General features: G+C 39.4%; 1 protein-coding gene across 1 annotated transcript in view; it reads left to right on the top strand.

Annotated features, from left to right (window-relative positions):
* Nucleotides 1-12,841, top strand: part of ELOVL4 (ELOVL fatty acid elongase 4) — a 39,671-nt gene extending 26,830 nt beyond the window's left edge. Inside the window, exons 4-6 of the mRNA XM_058836837.1 lie at nt 4,991-5,162; nt 7,407-7,534; nt 8,045-12,841. Of these exons, the coding sequence (XP_058692820.1) occupies nt 4,991-5,162; nt 7,407-7,534; nt 8,045-8,320 (576 nt within the window). The 3' untranslated portion in view covers nt 8,321-12,841. The remainder of the gene's footprint in view (nt 1-4,990; nt 5,163-7,406; nt 7,535-8,044) is intronic.
* Nucleotides 12,842-24,496: the final 11,655 nt, after the last annotated feature.

Here is a 24,496-nt window from a genome sequence, read left to right as displayed (position 1 = left end):
ATAAAATGTATCCCACAAGTTTTAAGTTGTAGCATGTTCAGTTTGCATCTGAGGGAGGTGAGAAAGGAGGGAAAAATTGAGTCTTGAGTACTGAGTATGCTATCAGTCAAGATTCTTATCTTAATCATTTTCTGGTAGTTCTTTTGAAAGAATTCAAAGTTTAGGTAAATAAGTTGCAAGTAGAAAATTATACTTTCCACAAGTGTGCTTCATCTAACTGAGGATTCTGAGACACATTACTGTCTTGCTTTAATATCATGCTCTGGATTTAGAAGGTATGTTGTTTTTTGACACTGTCAAACCAAACCAAACAAAACAAACAAACAAAAAAATCCAAACCCTTCTCAAGATTTCTTTCACCAACATTTTCATAATATAAACCTGCAAAAGCAATTTTAAAGTGTTGTTGCAGTTTTGAGTATAGAATTGATTTCAGCATTTCAGCACATCTTTCCTACCCTTTTAATAGATCTAGATACTAAATGTCTAGCATTTATTGGCACGAGGTTTCCTCTGCAGAGAAATGCTGCACTGCAACAGTAGAATCAATGACAAATGCAATGACCATATTTGCAAGGGAATGAGTAAATAAATCCTCTTTTGCTCAGATAAAGAAGACTGGGACTAACTCACATGGAAACAGCACTGAGCCCAGAAGGCATTGTGGAACATGCTCTGAAAAGCAATGCTTCATATATGACTTTAATTTGGGGCTTTGATATTTGGAACAAGTATTGAGAAAACTAATATTGAAAAACTGAAAGCTAATTGTATGTAGTGGTCTAAATGGCAGTGTAGGAGCCTTGGTAGGGCCTGTGTTTCTGGCTTTTTGGGAATGTGTCACTGTGATGTTGCCATCGCCTAGTGGCCTCTTTTGTGTAAAGCTCTTGATCAAAATAAGGGGTCAAGAAACCATCCTTTGTCCTTCAAGAAAGTACAGAGAGCTCCCAGAAAACAGTTCCCAACCCACATCATGTATCAAGACAGTAAGCCAGTGATTTTAAGGGAACAGTGTAAGGGCATGTGGTGGCACTTCCCCTGTACAGTTTAGCAGCACAGCAACCTGTAGCTCAGAAACCTGTTAAGTCAGACATAGCCTCTTTGGTTTTGCCAGTCTTTAGAGGGATATTTTTCCATGTATTTGTCTGTATATTTTCTTCACCTGTATTGATCTTCTGGCTTTCACTTATAGTTAATTGTGTGGGTAGTTTGCACAAAATGTGGAGAAGCTGATCCCTGTGCTTACTGTTTTGAACCTACCTGCACATGTTAATCTCATTCAGTCTCCCCTGACTGTTCTACAAGAAACAATGGACAACTGGAGCAAGCAGGGATGAAAATTGCAGTTGCAGATGAAAATCCCCAGTTGCAGAAACATTTGCTGAAATGAACTCCTTTGTGAAGGACTTACCTGATGAATGTAGTGGGTAGCCACTGTACTGACTGCTGGCAGGAAGTTGATGGTAGTGTTATGAAAGAAACATAAATGTTCATAGTAGACAAGAAAGAAAAGAGGGACCAAACCTCTAAGAAAGTATTTAGAGGGATCTACAGATGGGTCTTGCAAAAACTTTTTTTGGTTATAGTTTAAGAGTCAAAATAATAAATAAAAAGAGATGAGATGTTAAATCCATGTTTTGTAGTACTCCTTTGGGAACTTCAGTATTTGAAGTGAACAGTTTTGTAGCTCTAAATTAATATATGCTGGTATCTGTAGGTAGTCATATTCCCCCTCTGCTTACGTTTGTGTGTCTTTGTTTCCCAGGTCAAAGTTCATCTATTTTATTAGCACTTCTGAAGAGCTAACTTATTTTAAGCGTGCTGATTGTAATCATGAAGCCAAGCAATGGTTATTTTCTGTATTGTAATTGTAATCTGCATTGTTTGTGTTTATGTGTAGAGCTTTGAGTGGTTTCTTCTTATGAAAAAGACAAATTCACAAATTCTAAAACTGAAAGAGGGAAAAGGGTTCACTATAAAAGCTATTTTAATTTTTCACATTGCTGTGACTTTCCAAGTAGTACCTGTCCCTGCATACCCCTTAATGGATAAATGTTTCCAACCCAAAATGAGGAAGAATGGTGCAGAAACAGAGTCCTGTAATAAAACAGCCCTCCAATCAAAAACCCTGCAGCAGGCAGAGGACATGGGATTGGACCTCTTGTTGAACCTCTTAATCCTAGGCTGTAATGTAATCTTTCTGTGCCATCTGGTGTTTTAACAGACTTAGATTGGTACGTATGAAAATTACCAGAAAATATATGGTTGTGACTAGTATTGTTCATTACAAGAATGCGTCTTTTTAATGCATGTTTCCTTTTCTTTTCAACTAAATCTTTCTTACATACAATGTCCAAAGGCTACAGGTTAGGTCATGATTTCTGATGCTTTGCAAAACAAGTTTAATAGTAGCCACCTGCTCCTGACATAGCTTACATACCAGTGCATTGTTCTCCTCTATTTCTGCCCTTTTTCACTGATTTTATGCATGGCCTCAGGCAAATGAGTTGACATCTGTTTCATTTTTTTCTATAAGCTAATGATGAGAACATCTGCAGAAGTGACTGGAAGTACTGAAATAGATCATCAGTACACAAAACCTATCAGGTTTGAGAGTAAATGGTAGAAAATTTGATGATAGTAAGAGAGCAAAGAAGCTGACAGGCAAAAAAATCTACAGGAACACAAAATCAGCAGGTATAATCCTTCAAAGAATCCTGTTGTTTTTCTTAAGTGATGGGAAGCATTTTGATCAAAAGTTTAGATTATTTTTACCCGTGGACTGTAATTGCTTTCTGTGCTAGGTGCAGTGTGACCTTTCCAAGAACATATACTGAACTTGTGGCACTTGGGGTATAAGACAGAAATATTTTTGTAGGAATTTTATATTTTCCTCTGTGTCACAGTAAATTGGCTATTTGCTTGTTGCCTATTTGACTTATTGTTCCCCTGTTTGATACAAAAATGTTCATTTAATTTATAAAAGATTTTATGGAAGCTTGCTTGTAACTGACCTACTGGTTCTCTAGAAGTTTCTTTGAGGGGAGGACCTCCAAAGAGCTTGAGTATTGCAGTGCTAGATTGTCATTTTATGGATATACAGTCCAAAGTGTTTATTGTTAACTTGTGAAATGAAAAGATGCTTATCTTAATTTATTTAAAAGATGCAACTTTAGCAAAGATCTGTGAAAGATGCTGGACTGTTATGCTAACCCACTGGGTGTGAGACAAACCTTGATGTGGGTGTCATTAATTACCTGACTGCCTGTCCCAGAGGCAGTACTGGATATTGAGAAATATATGCATATATATATGTGTATATAAATATACATATATATGATTCTTGCAGCTTGCCTGTGTGTCTGGGAACTCCAAGATCTGTGGGAGTCACTTTTCTGTCATTAAGCCTCTCTCCAGCTTTAGATATTAATATCTCTTTGTGTAAAAGTGAAAAAATCTGCCTGCTCTTCCCAAGACCTGAAGTGGGCTAAATCACATCCAGAGAGTGAGAAGTTCATTAACAGGTACATAGAAGGCTGCAGTTTGGCATCAGTAAGATGTGCAGTCCCTCTGGGAAACTGCAGAGCCTGCAATGCAGATATGCAGCACTCTTCTCCAATGCTGCATTTTTGCCTCTGCTGTAATTTCTCCTAAACTGTTCACCAGACCAATTATGGCTATGACAAACTTAGTCTGTGGAGAGATGCTGTCCTTTCCCACTGGTTTGGAGAGGTGGAGGAAAACACCATGCATTGCTCTCTACAGCTCTTTATAATTCCCCTTTGTCTCACCTAAAATTATGTGTGTAGTTGGAAAGGGAAGCTACTCCATGTTAACTCTCTTTTCTTCTGTCTTCCCTGGACACTGAGGGGGTGCTAGGGTTATTTCACACCATATTAAGTTAAGAAAGTCTGGTTCACCATCAACTGGTCCAGAAAGACAAGGCCAGCTTCTTACAAATAGGTGTATTGTGACATTGCCTGCTCTCCTTGCTGGTGGTACCAATTCCAACTCTTTTTTTTTTTTTTCCCACTCCTGTGTGAGTCACCATCTGGTCCCACCCTTGCATAACAAGCTAGATGACTTACAATGCCAAAACTAGACTTGTTGCTATGTTTTGGGACCTGGGAGGGAGTCCTTACTGCCACCATACTTCCATATCATAGCATTAGCATATTGCTACACAGAGCTTCTTGGCTTAACTTGCTTTGACAATATCCTAATTTCAGCAGGAAGCCCTGTTTATGTTGCATCCTGGGCAAGATGCACTGTGATGGGTGGATTAGAAAAAGAATTTTGGGTGTGTAGCACTTCCCTGTTGGGTAGATGGATTATATCTGTTCAGTTTTCATGCCTCCTGTGGTCTCTTTTTTTTTTCTACTCCCTGAATAGCAGAGAGCCACTGGGGGAATGCTGCTTTACAGAAGGAATTACTGAGCAGGGCAGAAGAAGCTGAGGGAATAGTGCTATAAGGAATGTGAAATCTGTACTGCATCTAACTTTTTTTTGATACCTTTCCACCCATATGCCTGTGGTACTGAAGGTTTCCCCTTCGCAGCTTCATTTATCATAACGTTTTCTGCCTCATTGTTCTGACCACATCAGTGTTGCCTCATTAGAAGGGGAAGCCCTGTGGGAGACGACTTCTGCAAAGTTTAGGAGAGAATGAGGACACAAACTTCATGTGTTTAACCAGTGAACTGTTCAGATATGGCAAAGCTTTTAACTATATCAGCTCTTTTTTACAGATGTGATTTGTGAGCAATTGGCTCAGAATAATCTTCCTCCATAATCTTTCATGTCCTGAATAGATGAAATGAGTATTTTTTTGTTGTTCTCATACTGTTAGATGTTTGACTCCACCTCAACATTTAACCAGGATTTAGTGAAGGAAGAGGTATCCTTCTCTTAGAGCAGATAGATGGTGAGAACTTTATTCCATTCAGCTTGGAATCACTAAAACTTATGGATTCTCTGTTTTTCATTGCAGATAGCTGCTGCTTTATGGTGGTATTATGTTTCTAAAGGAATTGAGTATTTGGATACAGTATTCTTCATCCTGAGGAAGAAATTTAACCAAATTAGTTTCCTTCATGTCTATCACCATTTCACCATGTTCACCTTGTGGTGGATTGGTATCAAGTGGGTTGCAGGTGGACAAGGTGAGTTCCCTTCCCCTCATTTGCTTTTGACTGGGCCAAAGGAAGAATTGTTGTTGTTTGGGAGCAGTAGAAGAAAATTTTATAGACTTGAATTTATAATATACAAAACTGTTTATTAATGCATACAGTCTCCCTCTGTGGGAAATATGGGGGAGGAAAAGATAGCAGGGCAATAATCTAATGAATTGCAAAACTTCTTTTCTTTTCCTCATGAGCATCAATTGCAAGCCTGAAGTGCTGCCTTTCAAAGTATCTGTATCTGTGTGAAACAGAAAGATATGTGTCTTGCTTAACTTTAATTTTTGCAGATACAGGGAGCTCCAAAATCTAATTGTGGGCCACATTCTGTATGCAAATGTAATGAAGTCAGTGGAGATGTTATTTTGGCATTGCATATGAATTTGAGGTTTGCTTTTATTTTTGTAAAAAAGCATGTATAAAATTCTGAAACCTTCCCTTGGAGTTCAGCCAATAAATGTCATTTCACTTTTGAAACCTTTTCAAAATGACACAAGTCGAAACTCATTATCAGCCTTTTTTTTTTCCCCTTGCTTCCTTTCTAAAGCCTCCATCAAGTAATTTTATTATTACATTTGCCACATTTTTAATTGTCTACACTGTACTCTTGTTCCTGTTGTTTAGCCGTGTCTCTCAAACTGAAAGCTCTGCAGAGCTGAGGGTACAGGGAAAATGCCCAGTTTTGTTTGATGTGTGCTTTGTAGGCTTGCAACACTGAAAATACCATATAGTAAACGCAAAATACCATATTATGAACGTCAAACTAATATTTTGGGTTTGTTTTTTGGTTTTTTTGAACCACACTAATACTTAATGCATGGGGGGGTTTATGCTCCATTTACTATAGATATTGTGTACTAAGTGGCCTCTTACATTGCGAAGAAGAAATAATGTAAATTTACTATCTATGACTGCCTTTTAATTTCTCTCAGATAATATGCAGGAAGCAGGTACTCAACCAGATATTTAACGATCTTTATTTGTAACTGCACCTATAAAATAAGATTATTGGAGACTGGATGGTTACTTGTAGTCTTGCTGAGAAATTCCCTGGATATCTCAAAAGGCCCTCTCCCTTGTTGCATTTACAGAATTTTCATATCAGCAGTTTTTAATACCTCAGTTGCAACTATTTCCAAATTTCTTTCAAGTTTTGGTGTTCTAGCACTGCCTTGTAGTTCCTAGAGCCTGCAAAAGGAAAAGCAGCAGTTGCTTTTCTACATTTGTGTAGCACCGCTGCATAAATGTGGATAGATCTGTGTTCTTCTATTTTCTAGTTGATAGCACACTGCTTACATAGACAGGTCTATTATGAACTAGACCCTATTTTAACAAGTGGGTCCAGGCCACACGCGCATCTGAGCTGTTTGATGTCAGCAGCTATTGTCTGTATTGCCCTAATCTTACACATTAGAGCATTTTTGAGCCGCTCTGTCACTGTAAGAATACCTTAACAAGATATAATGTGTTTCTGTTAAATGGCTTCTAATCTTGACAAAGCAAAGAGGTCTTAATGCAAATGAAACTGTCAACAGGGATCTAACATGGATCATTCTGGAAAATGTTCTACTATACACTGATATATATATATATATATATATATAAAAGTATGCTGGGTATTTTAAATAATAAAGAAAGGAATGAATGATTATTAATTTAGACAAACTCACCTGGCAATGCCTTAAAGTTCTTATAAACACGAGTCAAGTTTTGCTTTGTATGGGCTTTTTTTGGCTTATTTAATCAGACTTCCATGTGAGTTTCTTGACTTCTTGCTGAGAAATGAACCTTTTGCTTTTAAATACAGTTTAAAAGATTTAAGTTTGGAGCCTGGTACTTTGTACTTTACATTGTCAAATAAAGCTTGTAATAATCCTTTGGAAAAACCATTGCAGTTACACTACAACAACCAATGTAGAATTGATGTCATTTATGTCTATTCAACAGAAACCTTATAAAAAGCTTTGTCATAAGTAGTTACATGGAAGATGTGACATTTTTCTTGCATTTACATTTGTTTGTGTCAGCACATGTTGACAGCCTGTATTATACATTAGACCATTATAAACTCATCTGTATTATACTATTCAATATTTTGGAGATGGAATCCTGACATGTCCTGTGCTTTGTAATTTTTACTATTAAAAATAACGATATAAGTAATACTAGGAAAAAATCCTCTTTTTCCAAAATTACATGATGGTCTTTCCTTCTGTTCCTGGACAGCTTTTTTCGGAGCTCAAATGAATGCATTTATACATGTCATCATGTACATGTATTATGGATTAGCAGCTTGCGGCCCTAAATTTCAGAAATACCTGTGGTGGAAACGATATTTGACCATATTGCAATTGGTAAGTAAAATTCTTCCTTTTGGGATAAAAGATGTTGCCTCTGCCTTGATTTGTGTTTGCAGAGCTTTGGATCAGATCACTGCTCCTTCCAAAAGTTCTTCTCTGTCTGACACTCCTCAGTTAGAGTACTTCCTGGAGGTGGAAGCATTTATTCAACTTTGAAAAAAAATATACAGCATAGTTAACTGTTGTGTGAGTTAAAGTCTAATGCTTCCTTGCTGGTTGTTTCAATTGAAAAACAAAAACATGTTCAAAATGTAGAGATCACTTACTATCTTTTTATTATCTTCTCACTTTCCTGTTTCTGAAAACTGGTGCCAGGTACTACAATAAATTTGGTGTTCCTGGTCAAGCATGAATGTGCCTGCAGGAATGTGACAGCCAAAGACAGCTTCCCTACCACCTCCCAATTCAGCAGTTTTCATTACTCAATGAATCGGTATAAATGGATGCACCCACACCTACAGAATATATCCAGATGTTTTTGATTCTATATTTTCTGTCTTTCAGGTGCAGTTCCATGTGACTATTGGCCACACAGCCTTGTCTATTTATATTGATTGTCCTTTCCCTAAATGGATGCACTGGGGTGTCATTTTCTATGCTGTCACCTTCATTTTCCTGTTTGGTAACTTCTACTATCGGACATATAAGCTGCCCAAGGAGCCTGTAAAGAATGGCAAAATAGCAAATGGTGCTGTTGCAAATGGAGTAAGCAAACCAGAAAATAATGCGGTGGTGGAAAATGGAAAAAAGCAGAAAAAGGGAAAAGCAAAAGGAGAGTAACTTGATCCAGGCCTTAACCATTGTTGGCAGTGAGGAACCTCCAGTTTGGTTTATAAAAGGAAGAAAATAAACACTATCTGTACCAATTAACCTTAGGTTACTGAAGAGCTAGAACACAGATATTTTCATTATTTATGAAGATTGTTTTAAGAACAACACTAAAGTTGAATTTCTATTGTAATTATGTAATTATCATGCATATGGTCTCTGTGTAAACTTGTAGACTGCTGGTGTTGGTGAATGTAAGGAAGAATTGCAGTTGATTCCAAGTTTAGCAGTCCAAAAGTTAATGCTACCATTGATACAGGCACCCACATTTCTTGGGGGGGGGTGAGGGGAAGGGGAAGGAAGTAGCATTTGAATACTTGTGCTTTCTTTTCAGAAAATTATTAAATTTCAAATTATGACATATTATCTAATCAGAATGCGCAACTTTTCTTGTCCTCCTTGGAGAGTACCTTCACAAAATATGTGCTGTCAGAACAGTGTTTGACTTTTCAGACATTACTTGATTTAATTGAGTATCTGTTACAGTTTGGTTTTTGTTTTATTATTTTTTCTTGTGTGGAAATATACCTACCTCTTCATCTGCTGAAAAGAATATTGAGCATTAAATAACTGGTTTCTGAAATATGGACTCCTCTAATCTAAGTATCTATTAATACTAATTCAGGAGAACGTGTGTTTCCTTGTGGGAGTAAAAGGGATTTTTGGTGATATCCTTTGATCAAGTCATCATTTTAATGTAAACTGAGATTTTGGAGTGGTACTTTTAGTAGAGTCAAGTCAAGAATACATTTTAAGAATGTATAAATATGAATGAATATATTGGTTGAAGCAAGCAGTGAAAAATAGGCTTGCTACTTATTGTCCGTGACCTGCATTAAATATGTGGCGCTGACTGATACTCAAAATGGTAAGATAATGCTAGGGTGGAGAGAAAACAGCATGGAATTCCATTTAGAAATGTTGTGTGCATGGGCAGTCATGCTAACTAAAAGATTAACCATCACTTTCTTGGGAGAGAGAATTTGGTTTAAAAGTACTAAATACAGCAAATATAAAACATTGAAAATGTTGCTATTGCTTGATACCTGTCAAAACTCTGTTAGACACTTCTAGACAAAGTATTGCTGATAGACAGGCCACCATTTTAAGTCAAAGCTGCTAAAATAATTAGAAACTTTCAGATGGATTTTCATTTACATATTACATAAAGGGCTTTTTACCATTCCTTTTGTGAAGAAAACAGAGAAAGATTTTTACTCCTTCTGAATAATGTGATTAAGAGATACATTTTGAGCTGCTTAGCATGCAATGAATAGGAGATGGGTGGAATTAGAAACTATATCCTGAATTACTGTGTTCCTTGGCCATCACTGCAAGAGCTGCATTGTTACTGTCCAAATGCATTCCCCCCCGACCCCAGCTCTGGCCAAAAGCATATCCAGAGGTAGCAACAAACATACCTGGCAAGCGGCACCATTGGTGCAGAAAGTGTACACGGAACTGTGAGTGTAAAGTAGGTGACATGTTTAACTGAGTTTTTCATCTCAGTCATCCATTGACTGTTTATAATATGCAAGCAGGTCACATATTCTGTGTCTCAGGTTTGTCTTGTCTCAAAAAAAAAAAATAATCTAAACTCAGAAAACAGGTCCTAGGAAAACCAGTTTTGGATATAGTCTTTTGTAAATAAACAATAATTCCTAATGCTGGAGTTGGTTCAGCTGGAAGGTGGTTCATCCCTAATCACCACCACTGTGGATTTTTGGGCAGAATATAGGATTGTGAAAAACTGTCTCTGCTGAACTCAAATGCATGTGACCATTAAGTTTCTTATCTGCTGTGTCTTCTGATTCTTCCAGCCTTTGTAATGATGCTTTTTGCATTTGCCGAACTGCGTATTTATGTAGTGTGGCATGGGGAAGAGGGATGGTGATCTACCCTTCCTTCTTGGACAAATGCCACTACCCTTAACCAAGCCAAAATGCTGGCTGACTCAGTAAATTTGGAATGGCTAAAGGAGTAAATAACTACAAAGCACATTTACAGCACACCTGCTACTCCAAGGTAGTGATTGGTGTGAGTACAGTTACCCTCCTGTAATTTCAAGGTCAAATACCCCACTGTGATTAAAGGGTAGATTCTTTCTATTTGCCATGGGATTTGGGCAGCTAACTTGTAAATCTGTGTCATTCCTTGAATTGTGTTAAATTGGTTGTTTGCTCTATCATTCATTCAATAAGCCAGATCAGCTAAACTGATGCTCTTAATGTGATCTAGCTCTGCAACAGCATACTGGGGAGTATTCCATACAGGTTCAATTGTGTCTTTGCTCCACTTTCTGAGTTAAGAATTATGTCTTGCATGACGTTAAATATTTAAATAACTGAAAGTCAAATTTTTCTCCCCCTCATCATGCATGGAAGTGGATTAAAGTTGATTGCCACTTGAACCTTGCTGACAGAGCTAGAGTAGAAGCCTACTGTCAAATGCTGGGGTAATAGTTAAATTCTAAAAAAACATGAAAAAGCTCACTGTGAGAATGCATGTGTATGTACACATCATGTTGTCTGGCCCTGTGCATAAAACCAGTTTGAGAGATTGCCATTTCATGGGAAAAAAAAGCCCAGTTATTAAATTACTGGAACACTGCTGTTTTGAGAACATCTTTCGCAGTATGACTTTCCTAGGTCTATTTATGATATATTTGATTGTTCATGTAATTCAAGTCCCATTACATTCTTGAATATAATGGCCTTATTAAATGTGCATTTTTGTAGGCATGGTCTTGAGTGCAATATTTCTGTTTTGACTATGCAGCCAGACTCACAGAATACAGGGCTGAACTTGTACAGCTTTTTGTTTTTCAAAATATGAGGCAATAATGCACATGTGAAATACTGACAGATTCATTAGTGTCATCTTTGAATCTGAGGAACCTTAAAATTTTGCCATGAAAGTATGTATAAATATGTGTATTTTCTATACACAGTACTGAAATTCAAATTATACAATCTTTTGCAGTACTATTATTCTTTACAGCGTTATTGGGATTTTGTTCTTCTAAATCCTTTCAATTTATTGAAAAATTAAATTCAAACCATTTGAAACTTATTTTGCCAATGAATGATAATTTTTTTGCTAAGAGTTCTGAAGCTCTTGGACCAGAGTCTCTAAATATTTGATGCCATATAAGTAATACCATTTAATTTAGCCTCATCTCTAGCAGTGACAGTTTTGGATTACTTTAGCACTTTTTCAGTGTAAAATTAAATACAAATTATCTATACATGTGTGTATATATGTGTACACATACATAGTGTATGTGTGTGTGTATATATGTATGGGTTCTTAGCAGATTCTTTCAATATGTGAAGTAAATTATATTTCTTGAATGTGAATTTGGCAGGAGCTAATAGAATGATTCCTACAGCTCCAGCAGTAAAATGAAGCAGTTTTTGTTCCACAGATCCTATATCAGTCTTGCAAACATAAATAGTATTTGTCAGTGATTTTAGACATAGGATGGCAGACAAGACAGAGCCATTTCTACCAGTGTAATAAATATTTTGAGGCATCAGTTGTAGATTCTGAGGGGAGGGATCTCAACTCAGGGTAGCTGGGGAATTATGCTGTATTATAGTAGGGATCGTTTTAGTATGAATAACTTGCTCCAGGTGAGTCTTTGAAATCATTGCAATCATATTCTCTGTTCAGAAAACTTCTGAAAATAAATCATAGAGTCATAAAGCTATTTAGGTTGGAGAAGACCATTAAGATGCCTGAGTCTAACCATTAAACAAATGTTTCTCTCTAAGTTCAAAAGCATGGCCTATTTGATTACAGGATCATCACATTACTTCCAGCTCCAGATCAGGAGAGAAAGGTGAAGGCAAAATGAAAATGCTGCACATTTTTTTCAGGTTTACTTAAGGGCACATTTCTTCAGAGTAAACACTTGAACTGCATGTGCTGGGAAGGGAGGTAAGAAAGGACCAATAGCTTTTATGATGTGAGATCTCAGTCCTAAAATAGCTTACAAGCACTAGCTATCTCTTAAAAACTTGAATAAAACTGTTCCTGGTGCATAAAGTTAAACCTTGATTGAAGCTAGTATGGGTTGAGAGTCATATTTAAAATGGGATCTATTTCAGTTAAAATTGAAGAGAATGGGGAGCTAATTAACTATCTGGATAGTGTATTTCTCTTGGTTAGAAACACAGACTTACCTAATTTGATACCTAAAGCAAGACACCCATATGACATCTCAGTGCACTGCAGTCTGATGTGCTGGCCCCTTTGCTACTGTAAGCAGAGGGAGCTCCATGGAAATGTGTGGGTTGGTTCCCATTTACCTCAGCAGAGTATGTTTTGAGCACTAAAGAGCAGAGAAAATACTTGCTTTCTGCCAATATCCCAGGAGGACTGGGGGAAATGTATGGTTCAGGGTGCTGCTTTTGCATAAGGTGTTCATGCTTTTGTAAACATTAAAAATAAACATTACTTTTTTCATGCTGTTTGAGTTTGGTTTTATACATTCTGTAGTATGTTCTCTGTGTCCCATCTTGCATCAAGATGCTTGCTAATTTTAGTGTTGTGCAGATCGTGTGATGTAATCTGTTTTGTTGCCCAGGACTTTGAGAAAATCATTTTTGTGACACATCCTCCCATTTTAAGGTTACAGGGACTTCCTAATTTTGAATATTGTCCCCAAATAATAGTGGAGTGGCTTTGAAATCACCCTTAGGAAACTGACTGAAAATCGTCAACTTAAAACAACAAAAAAAAATTCCCAAGTTTCCTTATTTGGTCTTGGAAGTGTTAACAATTAGGAATACAATTAGCCATAAAGTTTAGCTTTTGATGGACACTTTGATGGTGTTAATGAAGTCTCTCATCCCGGAAAGTCTGGAGCACTTTTGGCATTAGGTGCGATTCGTGGTTACATGTCCTGGGTACAGTAAGTCCCTTCATTGTCTGCCAAGCATGATCTCTGTAATCAACCTTATAATATCAAGTTGCACCCATGTTGCACTCCTAGAATCTCAGTGCAAATAGCTACTCCGGATGTCAAGTAGCAGAGAATCAAGTCTGCCATCATAGCAAAATATGGTGTGGTCAATTATACCTTGCACAATTCTCAACTATTGCTTCAATCCACTGCTTACATCCTCCCTGGAATCAGAAAATACACCAAGTGTTCAGAACAAGATTTGTCCCTTAGATGATTAACATGTGCTGGGGTAGGCTCCCTCTGCAGGCATCTTTCTCATAACTGTTTTCCCCACCAGTAATTAAAAATAAGAATGTGATCAGGTTCATCAGATGATTGGCTAGAATAGACTGGATCCTCTAATGTTCGATTTTCTTTTTTGCATCACTTGCTTCTTAACATCTGAGAAATTGGGGTTTGGTGGGGGAAGGGTTATATTTCCTGTGTTCTTGCACAGCTAAAGGCACTGGGTGAACGTGGGCTATTCTCAGACACGCACATGAGGTATGTACTCCAAGGTGGCTTTGAAGGCAGAGCCTTCTGTGGACTGGTGCCTTTCAGTGTCTTTTTATGCTTGGGACTTCTAGGTCACCTCGTGAATGCAGGCACACTTTTCTTTTGACTGCCTGACACATCAGTGATATCGCATTTAACTTAATTACAAAGATACTTATTGATGGGTAAGTTTGTCTCTTGATCATCCAGGCCCTGATCAGTGCACATTATAAAACAGATAAAGCAGTTCCTGCCAGAGCACCACACAGTCAGTGCTGCTTGGAGGGAAAAAGCTATTTGCATTTTGATTCAGTAGGTGGGAATTGATAACAAACTCGTATGGCATCGCTGCTATCTGTCAAATCAATGTCAGGTAGGTTTTAGTTTGCTAAACAAAAAGAAATCTTTGATTTTTGAAATGATTCAAACTGCTTTCTGTCCTTATCTTTAGATAGAGAACTATTGTTCTTGCAGTGGTATAGCCTTAATTTGTTTGATGAGGAAAGTGCTGTTAGGCTAGTATTTTTTAGAGTGTGTTTATGAGAGAAAACTAGAGAAATACGAGAAACAATTTGGGCCAAAGCTAGAGAACATGAGGTAATCTCTCCTCTAGTTTTCACTGTTGCCCCTAGGTGTTGCAGGAGTTAAATGACTACTCTGTTACTGCTGTGTGTTCATTACAGATGCTGTAATGGTATACAAGTAGTATACAAGTTGTGCATAAGTACATTCTGAAGTACATAAAAGTTTGCTCTGTCTTAAATGACAATCAAGAGAGTGATTGGAGTGAAAGTAATGACAAAGATCATACTCCTGCATTGGCAGGATTCACTTTGTGTTTTCTCATTAATAATCTTCAGAGCTTCTGAGTAGCTTCTTGCAGTGTACAAAGCCCTTCAGAGTTGAAAATTGCTGTATAACTGCTCAAAGCCCGTTTTTACAGAGCTTCTGTTACTGCTTTGTTTCTTTTTTGTACATGTATCTTCAGGTCAGGTGCTTGCTTACTAGATTATTCCAGAGTGGGATAAATGTCATAGGTCTTGTAGTAGCTGCAAGCGAGTAAAATGTTAAAATAGACTTTGGGGTGTTTTACAGTCAAGGGTTTCAAGGCCATGGCATCATTTGTACACTGGCTTCACTTCAAATGCCACTCTAGGGCACAGGGTACCCAGCCTGATAGGAATTCTTCTTAATGAGCAATAGATTCTCACCTGAAAATTGGTGTCTGACCTGGTTTCCGCACATTCGGCAGACGGCACAGAAGAAATCCCTGGGCCAAGGGGGAATGGTGGTTTTTTGTAGTTCTACCTGTTCTTAAAACATCAAACTTGGCAGGAGTTGTTGGAACATTTTCTGCTGACAGCAAGAAGTACGGAGTTTGAAGAAAATGCGTCCCTGGATTCAGTACTTGTAGAGAGCTTAGCATGCTTTTCAGTTCTTAGTTGCTTGATGTAAACCAAATATGCTGGAACTGCTCCAATTAAATAGGAAAAAAAACCACCACATTGTTAGGATTTTGTCAGAAAATTAGATTTTAGGTAATAGCTAGTTCTTTACTGAAAAAGTCCCTTTTTTTCCTCTTTGTCCTCTTGAATCGCTGTGCAGGCCTTTCTGCTCTGCTGGAGTGGCTCTGTGGATGAAGACTGTGATGTGAGTTCAGGGAGTAGTTTACTGCTGTGATTTGTCACCGGGGCATGTGAAGTGACTTTTCTTGCAGTCTGAAATGCCAAATAGCAGCTGCACAGTCTGAGCAGGTTGAGTAGTAATATTTTTCAATTAATGATCTCAAAACTGGGTGTTCTGGATACAATAAACTAAGAGAACAGCTTTTATTCATTTTTTTATTTTATTTTTTATTAAATTTTGTCTTCCTGCTTAACAAATACAGGGCTACAAGGACAAACTCCAGTACTGTATTCTATGATATGAAGGCACAGTGTACATTCATAACCAGAGCTTTTGGCTGTGAGAAACAGAGTTTACTGTGCTATAAAATCACCTTGTTAGAGATTTTATACTGAGCTTTTCTGTGATGACAATTTAATAAATACTAGATTTTTATATAAATCTGACTTTAAGGTATTTTTTATTTTAGTCAGTTAAGTTTTCTTGCACAAGTAAAATCCCTCACTGTGACTTTTGATGCTTTTTGGTATTCTCTAGGTGACGTTTCACTTATTTCAGTGAGAATTTTCACTAAGGACAGTCCATGATGCTAACAGAATTTATAAAAGTTTACATACCATCTAGACCTCACATTCACACTAGGAAATTTGGAGTATAATAGAAAAATAAGGACCAAAACCTTGAATTTTTTTCCACTTTGTTTTTGTTGGTTTTTCATTTGTTTGGTTTTTGTTGGGTTTGTTTGTTTGTTTGTTTGTTGTGGGGTTTTTATTTTTTCTTTTGTTGGTTTTTTTTTTTTTTTTGGTTTGGTTTGGTTTGGTTTTGGTTTTATTTTTTTTTGAAGACTTTACAATGAAGGTATAATTACTTTACCAAAATACTAGAAGTGGCAACTTATTTTGAACTTACACAGTGTTGGCTGTGGCAGAATTCTTACTGAGAAGACTCCACTTTGTGCTGCACCCCCATGCATGGGTGATTTTTTTTTCTTGCTTTATGGCACTTTATTAAATCTGTTTTGATAAGGGATGAGATATGAGACTTGTATGTGCAATGTTGGTAACTCAAACTCTCCTTAATGCCTCTAGCTGCACCAGCACTATGGAATACACCTGTAGTACCATCTTGATAAACAGTTGGCATAAGTTGCCTGTTCTCACACGTCTGTAAAATCTCTTGGATCCAGAAGGTCTCGATTGAAAGCTACAGGGGATGGATTTACTAAAATCCAGGAGCTGAACCATTAGAACAACAATTTCAATTCCAAATTAAGCAAGCCTGTAATTTTTTTTCATACTCAGACTCACAGGGTGCCTGTCAAAATATATTTCAGCACATTTTTGGCAGTGAGACAATTTCTCATTCTTTCAACACCTTGAGTCTGACTTTTCCAGCCTCTGGTCCTGCCACTGACTACCAGGGAGCAGCACTGGGCTGTCTGCAATTCATGGCAGCTATTAGAAGATGGCTGCTCAGCTCTGCAGGAGATACACTAAGTAGAAGGAATCCATTTACTTTGTCATGTGTTTTCTTAGGCATTTTTATTGACTGGGGAAAAAGTGGGTATTTTAATCTGACCAAAATATTCTTGATATTTTCTTCACATTATCTCTTGATCCATGTTTTCACGGGGAGTACGAATGTACTGTAGGAGCAAAGAGATGCACAAAGCATTAGTGGGCTGCTTGCTTTTGCATTGCAAGGATGCTGAAAATAACATGATGTTTTAGCCAGACAAAGGATTTGAGACTCTGTTCTCAATTTGATTTTTGCTGTAGCAATTTTGGCAGCATGACATCTTGAGGCAATGTAATTCTTTGTTAAAACAGCAGCAGAATGCTGTGCAGTGCCTCCTTCACTGAGCAAATTTCCCATTATAAGCGGAACGCCAGACACCAAGATTAGTTCTCAACATCATTGTGACCTGGTGAGCAGTGCATTCTGGATCTAAATTACAAATTTAAAAGAATTCCATAATCTGCTACAGAATCAATATGGTTGACAGCTTTTTTCAGCACTGTGACTAGGCCAGGTATAGAGATTATTAGCTGTAAAAGCTATGTTTAGGACCTAGGAATTCAGAAAAAGAAATTAAAGAACTCAACAGATTGTTTGTGTTCTATTTCCTTGATTTAAATAGGTTTTAAAGGCCATTGTATTCAATACAACTTTGTCATGTCTTTCTTCAGCACTGAGGAATAAGGTAAAAGGAAGAAAAATCCCTGAACTGTGCTCATTGAGGTTATTACTTACTGTACTTTTTGTGCCCTCTTCTATTTCAGTAGCTAAAGCAACCAAAATAAGAGATGCCCTCATTTTTGCTTATTAATGCTATTTATTTTTAAAAAATCAGTATCAGGTTTTAAATCCCCAGCAGGAGCCTGTTTCTCTTTGATGCTTAGATAAAATAGCCATTACAGTTGTGAAGAATGCTTTAGAGAAGAGATTGATGATGCACTCAATAAGAGATAGGGGTGGAAAAATTAATTCTATTTCTTAATTTTTTTTTTTAAGCTGTTATAATGCAATCTGAATGTTTATGCCAGAATTTCAGGTCTTGAAACTGGAAACTCCAGAGCAAAAGGAGCATTTTATGTTAGCAAGGAGGAATTCATCCACACCCAGTGGGATGGCCCTGCTGTCCTATGAAAGTTGAAAGGATAAGAAAGCATAGCAATATTCAGCCCTGACCCACTTTTAAAATGACAACATTCTCATCACTGGTCAGTCCTATTTCTTGGGACTGGCTTACCTTTGAGGACTAACTGGATTGACTGAGCATCAACTTAAGTATGTGAATAAATAAAAATAGCAAATGTAGAATATCTGTTCCAGGTGTTTTAGTGGGGAAAGGGAAAATTCCCATAGCTGGAAACTGCATAGATGGAAAATGCAAAATATTTTTTGGGTGGCACTTGAATTTAGCAGGTTTGCACAACCTGTGAGCTGTCGCCAGATTGCAGTATGAAAGGATGGGTACAGGTGAGTGGTGGTGAAGGTACAGACAGCTGGATGATGCATTTCATTACAGTATTTCCTTGGGAAAACTTGGAGCCCTTCCTAACTGCTGATGTTTTCTAAGGAAGAGCTAAATAATGTTCTGGCATCAATAGGAAGGGCGTTTCTGCAGCTCCACCTCCACGGCTTTAGAGCTTTAACTGATGGGCAATCTTAAAATGGCTTTTCTGGCATGTACCTACCACAAAAGCAAAAGCTGCTCTTTCCAGAGCTCCTCAACACTGGCAAAAGACCACTCTCAGTTGTTTAGCTTTAGGGTATTCCTTAATTTAACAGGGGAAGGAGACCACAAGAAGACTTAAAGTTTACCTTGAGTGGCTACTGTAGAAATTTTGAGAGGTTTGTATGTTTTCCAGTGGTTTACAGGCAAGGATGAGAGGACTAAACAAGTTTTGAATAGACACCCTTTCTGCAGTGTGGTGTCATGCCTTAACAATAGTGTTATCCCTCCTGGCAGGGCTATAAAGTAAGGATATTATTAATTTAACAGTAAAAAGCAGAGTAGGTAATTTGTGTTAGTCCTGGCTCTTTGTTAATAGGAGAAAAAAAAAAAAGAAAAAAAAAAAGAGACATTTAGAAAGTGGTTGGAATACCTGGTAAACAACCAGAAACAAGACTTGCAAGGACTTGGGTAAGGATGACTCTCTCCTTTGATCCTGTTCCTTCTGCAGCGTGGCAGGCTAATCCAGGGCTGGTGCTGCATTTGCAAGCTCAGTGCAGGACTTGTCACACTGTGGGCCTGGAAATGAGGTCCTGCAGTCACTGCTGCCTCCTGGGACACGGTGGTGTGGAGAAACACCGAGAACTGGCAGAGCTTTTGCTCTCCTGCCCATCCCCAGAGCACCCTGAATCTTCTCGTGCAATGAATGTCCCGGAACATGTGATTTGTACCGTCACAGCTTTTGTAGTTTCTGGTCTGGGATAAGAGACTGAATTAGTTTGCACAGCATTAAGCAGGAATTGTGCTGAATGCTGAAATCAAATGCCAAATCCCAGTATCTTATTCATTAATAAGGTATTTTTTAATTTGGGATGTAATTAGCTTACATCATAAAAAAACTCTAGATAAGCATTTTCTAACAAACAGCTGAAAAGCAGTCACGTGGAAATATCCATAACTTTTAGAAATAGAGCTAAAACTATTTTGCTTTAAAAGCTTCTAGCAAAACAGTAGTTGTGTTAGCCAGAAAATCAGAAAGTGTTTATTTTTACTACATATATCTAGATATACAAACACAGGCACCCATCTTCCCAATCAAAGTGCTGCACTTCTTACTTTTTCTATAGCTCTTGCAAAATAAATTGTAAAATGCCCAGCATCTTTCTGGTGCTGTTCATGAGCATTCCAAGATACACCTGTTTACCTGCCTGTGTGCAAGCCCTGAAGCCTTTTTCAGCCGCTCTTTGACTTTAGCTTAGCTCTGAGCCACTGGAGGGAAATTTTTATAACGTCACAGAACTCCTCTGTCCTGAAACTCTGGAGCACTTGGAGTAGTACAGTGCCAAAGATCAGCCAGTTTTATGAGCTGTTTTTATATAAGTATTTTATCACCCTCTAATGAAGATTAATGATGTGACAGTACCACAGCCAGCAACAAAAAATACTACATATGGAAGCGTTTTGAAAAGCCAGCAACAGCTCAGGGATGAGACTGGTGGCTCCCCCCTGAAAGGCTCATCAGCATGTGGGGTCCAACCCCTCCACCTTGTCCAGAGGATGAGTGTCCCCACAGGGCTGGCAGTCACCTCTCCACTCATTCTCTGTGTGTCCTCATTCCCAGCCTAACGCTCAGCTCAAGCCCACTGCTTACAGAAAGGATCAACCAGTCTGGCTCCTGCTGCAGCAGTGCTGGCTCAGGCAGGAAAACATGCCAAAATCTCACCAAGCAACAGGGAAACATGAGCAGGTTTGGTCTTGGTATCGCCCAGGCTGCCTACAAAGAGCACTGGCTGTGCAAGGCAGGCCTGCCCCTCGCCTGCTGACAGCCCTGTGTTATCTCCCCTGCCATCCTTCCCATCAGCTCATTCTGCTTGGCTCTACCAGTGACTCAGTCTATTAAATGGGCGTCATATTTTATTATAAACCTAAGCTGATTAATTACATGCTGTTAGGCAAAAAAAAAATGCAGGGCAGATGTGGAGGGGAATGGTGATGCAATGGAGGTGCAAACAGAAAAGTTGTCACTTCTGGAAAGGGAGAGAAACGGATTAAAGAGCTAATCATAACCAGAAGAGCTGCTTTCCTAAGTGGATCAGTCACAGGAGGCATTGGGAAAGCATGGACTCTCACAGGGCTGCCACCATGGGAAGCACTGCCACCCACCATGCCAGTGCCTTGCAGCTTCACTTGCAGGCCTGGAGAGATGGGGAGCTCCTTGTGCCTTTTCAATAGTAGTCATTGCCATCAGGGCTAACTAAAACAAAAAATGGTGATGCATTTTAGAAAAAAATTTGAGAGTTCTTTAAATGGGGAACATCTGAGCTAGTATGGGGGGATCCAGAAGAAGGAGAGTTTGGAAACATGGTGCTTCCCTCCTCTGCCCAGTAGTAAAGCAGGAGGAGGAAGTGCCTGCTCAGCCTGGCTTTTTGTTTGGGTCAGCATCATCAGTCTAATCAGGAAAGGGCCAGGCATCACTACCCAGGAAGAGTAGAGTTCCTGGCAGCTCTCTGTCTCAGCTGGCGCCTGTGGGTAGGGAGGACACACTCCATCCCTTCAAGGGGAAAAGCAAGCATGAGGAAGATGAGTAAGGCTAGGGAGGATGGTGACTTTCCACTACCAGGTCTGTCTCTTGGGGCACAGGCTGGGATGGCCTGTCCTTCAAAAGAAGGCACACACACACACACACACACATACAAGCACCCTTTAAAAATAATTTGGAAATTCTGAGTCCAAGGCAAAGGGTTAGTGGTGTGGTTTAAGAAGCCAGGAACATCAGTAGGTGAGAGCATGAATCATTCAAGAGACATTTTGCAAAAGGGAAGTCGGCAGGTATCACACTGAAATTACCATGGGTGGCAGCTCACACCCTTTGAAGCGCTGGCTAAGCCAAATTATTTTTTGCTATACATGTTTGTTGCTCATGCTTGAAATCACACAGAAAAAAACCCACTTCTGCTTGCTCTGTAAAATAGCCTGTCTGCTTAGTGCTTGAGCTGGCACATCCCTGAGTGGTGGCTGGGTGCACAGTGCCCACCAAAGTCACTCTACCTCTCCCCTCCTTCGCTGGGGCAGGGAAGAGAAAATACTACAAACAGCTCAGGATAAAGGCAGATAGAGATCACTCATCAATTGCTGTCATGGGCAAAACAGACTCAGCTTGGGGAAATTAGTTCAATTTATTGCCAATTAACTCCAGAGTGGGGTAACGCAAAATAAAAACAAATTTGAAAACAGCTCTCCCCACCCCTCTCTTCTTCCCAGGCTGAATGTCACTCCTGATTTCTCTTCCTCCCAGGGGCACAGGGAATGAGGGCTGCAGTCAATTTATCACTTGGTTTCTGCATCTCCTTCCTCCTCAAAAGGGCGCTTTTCCCCTTTTTTCACTCTTCCCCTGCTCCAGTGTGGGATCTTTGAGGGGCTGCAGGTGGATCTTTGCCATGGACCTCCCTGAGCAGCAGGGACACAGCTGCCTCACCAGTCTGCAGGGGAATCTCTGCAGGGGAATCTCTGCTCTGGCACCCGAGGCACCTCCTCTCCTCCTTCTTCACTGACCTTGGTGTCTGAAGAGTGTTCCTCTCCCATAGTCTCACTCCTCTCTGGCCAAAATTTGCTCCTGGGCAGTACATTTCCCCCCTCCCTAAATGTGCTATGGCAGCAGAGCTACCATCGTCACCAATGGTCTCAGTTTGGCCAGCAGCAGGTCCATCTTGGAGCCCACTGGCTCTGTTGGGCCTGGGGAAAGTTTCTAGCAACTTCTCACAGAAACCACTGCTGTAGACCCTTGATACCAAAACCTTGCTGTGCACACACAATACGCCCTGTTTTCCAATGCCATGTGGACGTGGAGTAAGTGAAAGAGAAAAAAATCCTCCCTTATTCAACACTACGCTCTCAAAGCCAAACCCATGAACTTGCTAACTCTGGAGAGGCAGCACAAGCCTCTTGTGTGGTAGATGTGCACTTGCAGAGCTCTCTGACAAGCCAAGGCTGTGTGCACCTTGGGGTCAGTTCCTTAGAAAACCACCTTTATCATTTGCTGGTGCTGGAAAACTTCCTCCTGCAGCCCCACACTGTCTGGTAGGTGTCTCAGAGCACTGGCTAAAACACAGCCAGAAATGGCACAGATTTTGAATGTATTATTAGCAAATGAATGTGACTCACTGCTTTCAAAACAGCAGTGTTATCAGTGTCTCACTTAACAGAGAGAACAAGTTCTGTGTAGCAGAGAAGCTCCCAAAGAAATGTACGTCATCATGTGCTGGGTGCATCCCTGGGCACTAGCACTGCAGGCTGTCATCAACTGAAAACCTTCAAAGCAATTGAAAATATCACTGGATTAGTGACTCGATCTTCTCGAGTGTGGCCCGGCTAGCTCAGTGATGAGGTTTCTCTTCACTCGAGTTTCGAGTTTGTGGGGTTCACAGATTTTCTTCAAGAATTCAAGTCTATAGCGCAAGTAAAGAAATCAGGGGTGGACTCTCTCTCTGGTTTGCATTCCACAGTTTATTTCTGTGAAGGGGAATCCAAAGGACGAGAGACAAAGGATTTGGGGTCTGGGGGTCTCTTTTAACAGGGTTTCTCGGAGGGTGGGAACATCAGAGAGAGAACCAATTATTTTTCTCAGTTAGTACATCTTACAAACTTTCTACAAATCAAGGTTACACACACCAAGATAAGAAATAACAGACACCAACTTCTTCAAATGCCCACAAAGTTGTAGGAGTATTCTCCACAGAGGGGCAGAGGGGGAGAGAGGGGGGACTTGGTTTCCTGGCAAGACAGCTGGGAAAGAAAGGGAAGGCAAGGTAAGCATGCCCTCCCAGCTTCCATAGCTCGGAGGCATTCTGGGACAGGAAAAACAGAGTTAGAAACTTCCGTGTTGGAAAGAAGGGTCTCTCTTTTCCCAACCCCGTGCTTTCCTGGGCTAAAGAAACTTCAAGCAGCTGGAAATGCCAGCAGGGTCCTCTCTTTACTCTATCCGGCCTCTCGCCGTGGGGCTGAGGAGAGAAACTTCAGTAACCATGGTAACTTGACGCCAGGTAAACAGGGAAAAGAGAAGCCGGGGGGGGGGGGAATCACAACTAAAAGATGGGAAAAAATACATTTCAAGCTACCAACTACAACAGATTAGGGAATATAAAGTTTTTAAAGAATGGTTACATACTTCCTATAGACTTTTTACTGCAGGAAATAAATTTTAAAAGAATGAAGTTTTTTCAACGATGTAATTATGTCATGTGTCTCATCCTGTACCCTATCTTTGACTCTTTAATATGTTCAGCCAGCTTACTAAGTGATATACCATGTTTTTGCACAGAATTATAGAACAATTTAACCTAGGAGGTCTCTCTGGTGACCTTTTGACCCAATTTTCTACTCAGGTCAGGACCAATTTTTAATGACCAAGAAGCTCCTCAGATAATCTATTCCCATTACTGAAGATGCGCCTTTCCAAGCATTCACTCTTTGGACACTCTTTGGACACCTTGACTAACCCAGGGACAGGGCAGAAGGGGTTGGAGGTGTCTCAGCTATTAGTGGAGAGGGTGAACCATCTGAAATAAGAGGTTAGATAGAGGGTTTGAGCTTCAACTGGCCCATCTGTTACCTACCTGCACATAGAGACAGTCTGGTTTTCTTTTAAAACATGGCAAACTGAGAGCCAGCCACTTCCTGGAAATAATGGCAATTCCCAGTGAAAAAAAAAGCAAAACCTCACCCACCAGGATGGTTCAGAAATTGAAAATTCAGAATTTGGCTTAAGAACATGGTCCAATCCAAGGAACCATGGCCAAAGGCTCCACAAGAAAAAATATTTAAAAAGGAGATGAATTTACAACATACCACCAGGAGAGGCCCTGAAGCCTTTTAAGCTGCG

The sequence above is a fragment of the Poecile atricapillus genome, chromosome 3 (genome assembly GCF_030490865.1).
Source record: "Poecile atricapillus isolate bPoeAtr1 chromosome 3, bPoeAtr1.hap1, whole genome shotgun sequence".
In the NCBI taxonomy this organism is placed as follows: Eukaryota; Metazoa; Chordata; class Aves; order Passeriformes; family Paridae; genus Poecile; species Poecile atricapillus.
The sequence above is the reverse complement of the archived record's forward strand: the minus strand, read 5'-3'. Positions and strand labels throughout refer to the sequence as shown.